Below are 9649 nucleotides of genomic sequence, written 5' to 3'. Positions count from 1 at the left end.
CGAAATAGAAGGTTCAATAGGATTTTTGACATTTTAAAGTTAAAGTCACTTATAACGTTTTAGGGGTGTACTATAAAAATCATTCACACAATTTTGAAAGTGTACTTTACCCCTCCCCATCTTAGTAACGTGTATAGTTTGTGGATTGCTCTTTACCCCTAAATGTGTGACGTATGTAATTAATTAACGGCGATTTAAATACATTTCCTTGTAACTTATAATGCTGATTGAATATGCAATCGTTTAAAGTTCAATTGAGTTAATTATACTTAAGTAAGATTGCCAATTGATAAATTTATATTGAATTTCGCCGTCCTATGTTGATTGTTAACAGTCTTAGCATACCACACGATCCGTCTGTTACTTTTGGTTGTCCAAAACAATTAAACCTATAATTAGTGCCAAAATCTTAAAGTTATCAAATGTAGAAAGTTACGTCATTAAATTAAACAGCACAACTTGTTCTAAGATATTAATTAATACTCACTAGGTATTGAAATACTATAGAAAGGTGATAAAACAATTCCAAGTTATTACATTCGTTCGTGTGATGTAAAATTTTAGAAGATATCTTGTGACTGTCATAATATTACACGAATCTTGTCATGAACTTAAAAGTTTTATGAAATCTAAATTTAAGGTTATAAGCGTGACTTTATGTGCTACTTTGCGAAAATAATTAAAAATGTAGAGTAGGCCATTTAATTGCATTTTAAAATAACTACGTTCAATGATTAGATATAGATTTACGACTTTTGTGATAAAATACAAGCAAAAATTCTGTAGAACAATAAGAATGATATGTTATTTCAACATAGGAAAATTTTGGCTTGATACGAGTAGATGTGCGCATTAATAGCTATAACTTCTTGTGTAATAACTGACCACTGCCATAATAAGGGGAGTTAAACTACACCCAATGTAATTAATTATACGGATAGGTATATTTATATAACATGAATTTCTGCAAGAAAATGGCTGATACTATTGATATTAGTACGTATATTTCCGAAATGTTAATTAAAATACTATTTTTTGCGATGGTAAAAAGTAATATAAGTAGAACATACTATATGGTAATCTTCACAACAAATCGCAGTATCTAAGATATTTCAATAAAAAATGTACTTACTTGCATAATATAAATCCTAAAATATAAAACATGAATATAACATTAATTAGGAATAACGTTTTTCTTGTTGTAAGTGCTTATTCACACGTAACCACAAACACACCAGACCACAAAGTGACTGCGCAGCCAGGCGCATATTTGTATGAAAATGCATAATTTTATTTGCATGGTCCACATTTTACCGCTCAAATAGTCAACATAAACGATATTGATTACGTTGCAATTACAAGTGACACTATGAATAAAAGTTCAGCTACTGTTAAAAGACATATTTGCTGACAGCTGCAGTAATGGTAGTCACATTGCCTTGAGGCGTGGTTGTCGTACGTGTGAATATCTATTCAGTTATTCTTTGTTGGGATTCACCAAACGTATTTGAGATTAATTAATTTGCTCAATAACTTTGATTTTGGAGCATCAAGTTTTAGGGGTTTTTGGATTTGAGGAGATAAGGGGGAAATGTTGGTAATTAGTTAATGACGTTAGCACAAAGTGAGTGCAATTATCTGATTTAATTTGGTGCAATTATTTGATTCAGGCATTCATCCAGTGTCATTGACGCGCATGCTAGTGAAGTTGTAACCGTACTCCTCTCTTGTGGCTTTTTGCTTTGCGGCAAAAAGTAGGCGTATTTTCAAAGAACAACCCGCTATATCGTGCCATACAATCTCAGTTGAAGCGGTTTTTTTTCTCTCATATGTTACATATCGATTTTGTATAGGGCGTTTGGGAACGTATCCATTATTTATTGTATTTTTTTTTAATACAAAATGGCTAAAACCTAATGGAAATTTTTACTAGGAAAACCGAAAGTAATAAATATTTTGTTTGTTTGCAGAAAACATTACTTAATTTATTTAAGAAATGTTAAAGCTTATGAACAAAATACTTTTTATTTTCTAACAGTGGTTAAAGTTTTATTTATAAGGCCAACTATATTCATTCCATCATCTTGTTCGTATTGTACGGTGTAGTGGGCAAGTACCTAAAAATTGTAACCATAGAAAACTTGCATTTTATTTTAGGGATTATAATATAGGTACGTTTTGCGGTAAATAATTAAAATATAAGGAGTTCATCTGAAGCATATTCCATGTTAAGCATGGCAACCTCTTTACAGGTCTACTTTTATGTAGGAACTCGTAACCACAGAAAAAGTTACAATTTTCTGACTGCATGTAAATAAGTATATTCTATTATGTTAAGGATGTGAAGAACAGATTTTTATTTTTTTTACCATCGTCCCAGAAGTCTTCCTAGAACATTTTACGCGATGTGTACCAAAGATTTGATAGATAACTGTGTAAATCACCATTATACCTAATACTGTGTCAATAAACGTATAATATATGGAAAAGGAGTTTTATTTTCTGGTACGAATCAAAATAGCATTTACCTATATACCTGACTATGATACCTATTATTAACATGTCTACTACAGTTCCTCAGGATGTGACCGATCCGATAATGGTGAACACTACCGTTAACGCGAGTTATAAGGTTTGAGATTTGATTATGCGAAATAGAAGCCATAATTCATATCCACTACTTTACAACATATGTAAAGACATAATGAAACTAACCAGAACTTATTTTTTACACAATTCGTAAGCACAAAATTGTGACGAACATTACGAAAACTTAAATTGTTTGCCTTATAATATAAATAAAAATGTTAAGAATACTTTAAATGTAGGGTACTAAAAATTAAACTGCAAATACCCAACTAAATTGCTCAAATGGAAATTTTATATAATTGCTATAGAGCATACGTATACGAAATGTAAAAAACAAAATCCAGTTTGTAACCACCTTATTTCCATGGTCGTTCAACTGCGATGAACCATTCAATCTGTTTTTATACAGGTACAATTTGTTAAAAATTTCGGATGTTCGATATATACCTACATTGTTCGATATAAACGCAGAATAAATTCTACCTTTATTTTTCGTTACATACCTACATACATTTAGGTAGGTAAATAAATTATACTGTCGAATGCGGTCGAATGTTTAATGAAACCTTAAATCGAAACCTAACCTTTCCATATATTTGAACTAAATTTGAAGTACCTACCTACGTACTTCGCTTACATTAAGTTAAAAGGACGTTAATAGGAATGTACATATATGTAATGGTGCAATTAGGTAGGTACCTATCTATCTCATCAATTACTTGTATTGCAAACGCAAGTACAGCCTAGAAACTATTCATTACCAAGAATAAAAGTAGTTAAATTAATAACATTGTTTACCTTTAGTTTCCGATAACATTACGCTGTATGTTTCCACTTAAGTAACTGCTTATATATTTTATGTATATACTATAATAAATTGAGTGCCTGCTATACACACATTTGTTTACTTACTTATATTTCTATAAACCAGTCTAAAATAAAGCAAAATATCTATATATTATAATATGAAACCTAGTTCACAATTTATATGATTGTAAAATTTTTAGCTCGCTACTAAAATTAAAGTCTTCATAAAAAAACACTGTAATTACCTACAGTTTGCATAATATATAAAAAATAGCGAACAGCCTTACTTACATTAGGACAATAACAATTTATTAGGTAGATACATTCGCCAGTCATTGTATTGATAAGCTAATATAGTTAACTACAATAAGCACCTACCTACGTCGTACGTCGTCGTACGTACGAAGTCGTTCACGTCAGGTTCATTATTATAGCAACGCGACAGGTCAATCATAGGTTAATGAGATCATTATCGTGGAACCAATCAATAGAAAGACAATAGCAAATTTCCAATTAGTTAAATTGTTATTAGGTATGGATTGAATCTAATGTATTACATTATTATAATTTTGTAATTGGTAGCAAAGTACAAATGGATTTATATAATACGAACATCACTTATTTTTAGCGCTTCTTTAATTAATAATCTCACAAAATTAGGTACGAAAAGAAAAGCTAGCTCAAGTTCCGGCATCATAAAATTCATCTGGGATTACAGAAAACTATCCGAGTTTTCTATAATCTCAATATTCTTAAAGATGTGTGAAGTGTCTACCATTCCATAATTGACTATTGTGACGGGTGGACCTCCTTTTTCATTGAGAGTAGACCCCTGTCCAGCAGTGAATAAATATTTATTACCACATGACACATTTATTTCTAGATAGCAGACCAGTATGAAACGTACTCATGCGTTGAAATATATGGAGATTAAACGTCCACTCTGTAATCGTTATCACAAAGCTGGATTTATGGTCATTTGGGGCTTTAGCTCAGTTCGGTAGGAACCCAGACCGTTAACATAAAAGACACGAATGCTATCCATACTTGTATGAGAAAAGATATTGGTCTGTATGCATACATATACCGCCTATGAACTAAACGTCTTGAAATATAACTTGTTGGTTAATATGTAATGTAAAAATAATATTGGCACAAAGGAATAAATTCGTTCGTATCATATTCGTATAAAACATTGCGCCATTGGCCAAGCCAATAACACCAAATTTTACTGTACTAATTTGTTTCTACTTTAATGCTATATTTGAGGTTCGGGAAATAATACTGATTAACTTTGCCATAATCAGGCAGCACAATAATTGCGTACGGATACGTGGTTTAAGCGGGCAAACTTTGTAATTTTCCAGCAACTAAGCCTTCTTGGTATGTATTGGTTTTAAATTAAATGCATGCAAACTAGTTTTCCTTGCAAACTTGAACTCTTTGCCCTCGCTACGTTACACGAGCTGGACATATACAAGATCGCATGACTGCTATCCGCACAAAGCGTAATCCATGCCTGGCATGCTGCAAGGATTTACCTACACCTACGATATGAAGTGTATAGAAATAGAGAATGACATAATATTAGTAGGTATATAGCAGACGAAAGTGGAGGACAAAGACAAAGTTCAAGACTATGTTGAGAACATAGATTAGTAAAGATTACTCACTCCTAACTAGAAAATGTGCCCAGTTTTGAGAATTGAAATACTTGCGTAAAAAAGTTTTGCCACGTCTCCGTGCTAATATATCCCTAAAATATTTGAAATAATTATTTATTTATTATGTAAATTCATGTAAATTACGCAGTATTAGTTATTTATTCGTAAATTTACTCTAAAAATGTGTTTGTCAAGAATTCAAAAAAAGAACTTACGATAATAAGCCATTTGTGGCTTCATTCAATTTCAAGGCGGCGAAGTATCTTTACTTATCTATGTTGAGAATGCTAAATTCAACGCAAGAGGCACGCAATTTCAGAAACAGAAAAACTTACTATATGAAATAGAATGAAATTTCCATAATTAAATAAATTAAAAACTTAATTGCGCAGTTGTTGATGTTTTAACGCAACAACTTGTACCTAAGAACATAAATATATACCTATGTTAACTCTACAATTCACATTTCTTTTATGCATCGATATACAGAAATATATAGTACCTATGTAAATGTTAATATTCTTTTGCATATAAGAAGGACTTGTATGAATTGAATTGTTGCATGATCATATTGATTAATTTATATTAGATATAGTAAGAGCATAATGTAGAGCACGTCACAAATGTATAACAACATGTATAGTAAAAACTTTTATTTTAGATTTATTTCACAATAAAATAAATGAGAAAAAGAAAACGGAATTATCTATTTAGGCATAATTAAATAGATCAAATGTTTTACAAACACTTTCACAACTGCTATTGACCATTCTTAACTGCCTAAACTGTGACCAACCTAATTTTCTGGGCCTCTATAACCAAATCGATTTCACATATCTGATAGCAAGGAGTTGATGTTTTTCTAGAAGCCACAAAAATCATTCTTGCGTTACACGGAGGTTTTTCTTCAACATCATCGTAGGCAATGCACAAATTGTAGGATAGCCCGGGAGGCACTCGCTTGCAGCGCGATAGAGACATGTTAATAAACTTAATTTGCTCCAAGTCGGGGACGACTTTATAAAGCTTGACATAAACTGGTTCCAAAGTCAAATTGCAGAATTTTACATATTGCGTCGTAATGGATCCTCGTTTGTATTCAATTCTATACGGATTAGGATAGGATACAACACAATTCTCGCACACATAGGAAGCGGTTTTTCTAAGAGGGCTGGAAAAGTACTTAGATATCTCAATGAACCGTTTTACTTCGGATGTAAAAGCGTGTCGTGATTCGTCCTGCTCTTGAACTTCATCAACAAGGTCCTCTTTAGTTTCTTCTTTAACTGGTTGTAAATTAAAACTGGTTATAGTTTTTTCGTCATCTGGTTCATTCTTGAGGTGTTCGGTTAATGCAGGAATGGGCTGATTTTTTTTGTTGAGTCTATTCCTTCTATTTCTTATTTTATCTTTTGACTTATAACTCATTCTAAGCAAATACTTATTTTGTAGTTTGATATATGCCTATGATATATTTTGTTGTAACACACAAAGATTTTAGTCAATTATTACTTCCATCACGAACTGCAAATTGATCGAGACATTTGTCATTTATGGAAAAAGGTTACATAATACATTAGAAAGAGGTTAGTAGTAAAATATACTTACTTTAAAAAATCAAGACTTTTTGTATAACACTTTTTTATAATATAGGAGGTAAGTGGCTACTGCTGCCCATGGACATCTGTAATCAACCCCAGATCGCATTAGATATTCCTACCTGAGGTCGGCCACAGATGCGCCGCTACCCCTGATGACAAAGCTGGAACGCCTCGAAAAAGGATGTCTCCCTTACCACACCCTTCAAACCAGAACACAGCAGCGCTTAACGCTGTTGTTATGAAGCAGAAATAGGAGTGGCGGTGGTGTTGCCACCACTTACAATCGTTACACGTTTTTTTTTTCTCCGAAGACCGATTTTTGACGATTACTTCATTTCTACTAAAAAAATCGAATTTCGATCTATGGTAAAATTTGGGTAAGTAGGTTTTTAATAATGGACTCTATTTTTGAATTGGATACGCTTCCAAAGCTTGTCTTCCTGGCACATCTCTATAGAATATACTGACCCTTAACGTTTGATGTGGTACGGGTTCAAAGATAAGGCAATTTTAATAATATGTTTACATCATCATCTCTCCTCTCTGAATGAGAAGAGTAGATGTAACAAGTCATTTTACGAAAATAAGCGAGGATTAAAAAAAAGAAAAGTATCTTATTAAGTACCTATGTAGGTATTAATTACAAAATATTTTACTTTCAAAAATAATTTAGACTTAGACTTTTTTATGTTAGCGACGAACCTAAACGATCGGCTCACGCTCTAATATTCTCATAAAAAAGTGGATTCTTTCCAATGAAACCGGAGCTATTTACTACCATCATAATTTCGATTATAGCACTTATGGCTAATTACAATTGAATATGTTTTTCTTGCTACAGCTGATATATATTTTTTAGATCGTAGGATTGATGATATATTTCAATTTTTTTTTTGAGTTTTGTTTTAATACTTTCAAGTTGTAGTCAATCCGCAATTTTTAGGCTGATGCAAAGTATCTTAAAACATCGACTCTATCTTCGATTAATGGATCAACCATAAAGTCTTTATGTCAATTGCTTCCTATACACTGTGAGTGTAGAAAGCGTTATGCCACCGCTGGGCACAGCCCTCCGTTCAGGATTTGAGGTCAAATTCTTCATACATATTTGAAAGCAATTTTTTAAAGAACTCTCAGGTGTGTAAGATTGTAGGTTTCCCCACTATGTTTTCCTTCATCGTTACTGCAAATGACAATCAATATCTAAAACGCACATATGTAATGTTGGAAGAATGGAACATGACAGGTAGAAGGGAGCTACGAGTGGCAACACTGAAAGGGAGCTGGTAACACTTAAACCGCACAAGAGGATATAAGATGGCGGGAGTAAAAAAGGATTAGGAGTTCTGTAAGAAAGTATAATGTTTAATTGAGGCCTAATAAATAAAAGAAGTAATAAAGTACATTGTGTTTCAACTAATACAACATGGTGGCAGAACAGGAAAAGTTGATGAAAGTCCCTCCTCCGGGACAATTCAGTTTTGTGCCGGAAGAATGGCCAAAATACAAAAGAAGATTTCTCCGATATATAGCGTTGTCTGGCCATGCAGAATATACGGATCAGAACAAAATTGACTGTTTGCTGTACTGCATGGGGGAGAAAGCCGAAGATATAATTATTCAATTTGAAAATAAACTTTCGTATGACAAACTTATCGAAAAATTTGACACGTTCTTTTCTCCAAAGAAGAACGTCATCTATGAACGGTACAAATTTAATGCAAGAGTTCAAAAAGAAGGGGAAAAATTTGACGAATTTATAACGGACTTACATAAAATAGCTGAGAATTGTAAGTATGGAACACTCAAAGAAGAGTTAATCAGGGACAGGATCGTTACAGGAATATACGACAAAAATGTCAGCGACAGAATGCTGTTAAAGAATGATTTAACCTTAGAAGAAGCAACTTTAATGGGAAAGCAAACAGAAATTCAAAAAGAAGAGTGCAAGGTTATGCGAGAAAAAGAAGAAGTCATAAATGTAATTAAAGAAGATACTTATAGAAAGAAAACACAGAAATGTTGGTTCTGTGGGTTACAGAGACACCCCAGGGATAAGTGTCCAGCATATAAAGTGACATGTCATAAGTGTCAAAGAGTGGGACACTTTGCCCGCTTTTGTCGAGGAAAATCAGTAAGAAATGTGGAGAAGTGTGATAAAACTGAATATGAGGTGAGTTTCTGTGAGACTAAACATAAATATTTAATTGATGTTTGTATGACACAAGGGAGCAAATCCAAAGATAAAGTGAACTTTTTAATTGATACAGGAGCAGATATAAGTGCCATATCAGAGGACTTAGCTTTGGAATGCCAGTTTTTTATAGTGAACTGTGATGATAAAGTGAAGTGGCCAGACGGCACAAGATTGCAAGTTATTGGAACTGTAAGACTAAAATTAGAATATAAAAATAATAAGTTTGAAGGTAAGGTTTATGTTATTAGAGGGTTAAAATCAGCTATTTTAGGAAGACCTGCTATTGAGGCTATGAAGGTCATTGAAATATGTGCAGTTAGTATGTATGATAATTGGACTAGTAATATTGAAAATGCTATTGAGAAAGAATTTCCAAACATATTTAATGAGTTGGGTGTTTTTAAGGATGAGTTTCATATTAAATTAATAGAGAATCCAAAACATTATGTCCATTCCTCACCTAGGAATATATCAATTCCCTTATGGCCAAAAGTTAAGGAAGAGCTTAATAAATTAGAGAGATTAGGAATAATTAGTCCAATTGAAGAGGCGACTGATTTTGTTTCACCTATTGTTGTTATATATAAAAATAATAAAGTAAGAATCTGTGGGGATTACACCGAGGTAAATAAGAATATTCTAAGACCGGTTTATCCTATTCCAAAGGTGGAAAATACATTGACAAAGCTAAAAGGGGCTAAATATTTTTCTAAGATTGACGCTACTTCAGGGTTCCATCAAATAAAGTTAGACGAGGAATCAAAAAAGCTTACAACTATTATAACTCCATT

General features: G+C 32.6%; 1 protein-coding gene across 1 annotated transcript; it reads left to right on the top strand.

The window, feature by feature from the left end:
- Nucleotides 1-7890: 7890 nt before the first annotated feature.
- On the top strand, nt 7891-9054 carry LOC140751570 (uncharacterized). Its single transcript, XM_073085498.1, has 2 exons — nt 7891-8834; nt 8932-9054. Exons 1-2 carry the CDS (start codon nt 8088-8090, stop codon nt 8941-8943), a joined length of 759 nt encoding a protein of 252 aa, XP_072941599.1. The 5' UTR covers nt 7891-8087; the 3' UTR covers nt 8944-9054.
- Nucleotides 9055-9649: the final 595 nt, after the last annotated feature.

Source organism: Epargyreus clarus, unplaced genomic scaffold (genome assembly GCF_041222505.1).
Source record: "Epargyreus clarus isolate Ecla_fem2 unplaced genomic scaffold, WU_Ecla_fem_2.2 ptg000023l, whole genome shotgun sequence".
In the NCBI taxonomy this organism is placed as follows: domain Eukaryota; kingdom Metazoa; phylum Arthropoda; class Insecta; order Lepidoptera; family Hesperiidae; genus Epargyreus; species Epargyreus clarus.
This window is presented reverse-complemented; position numbering and strand designations above follow the sequence as displayed.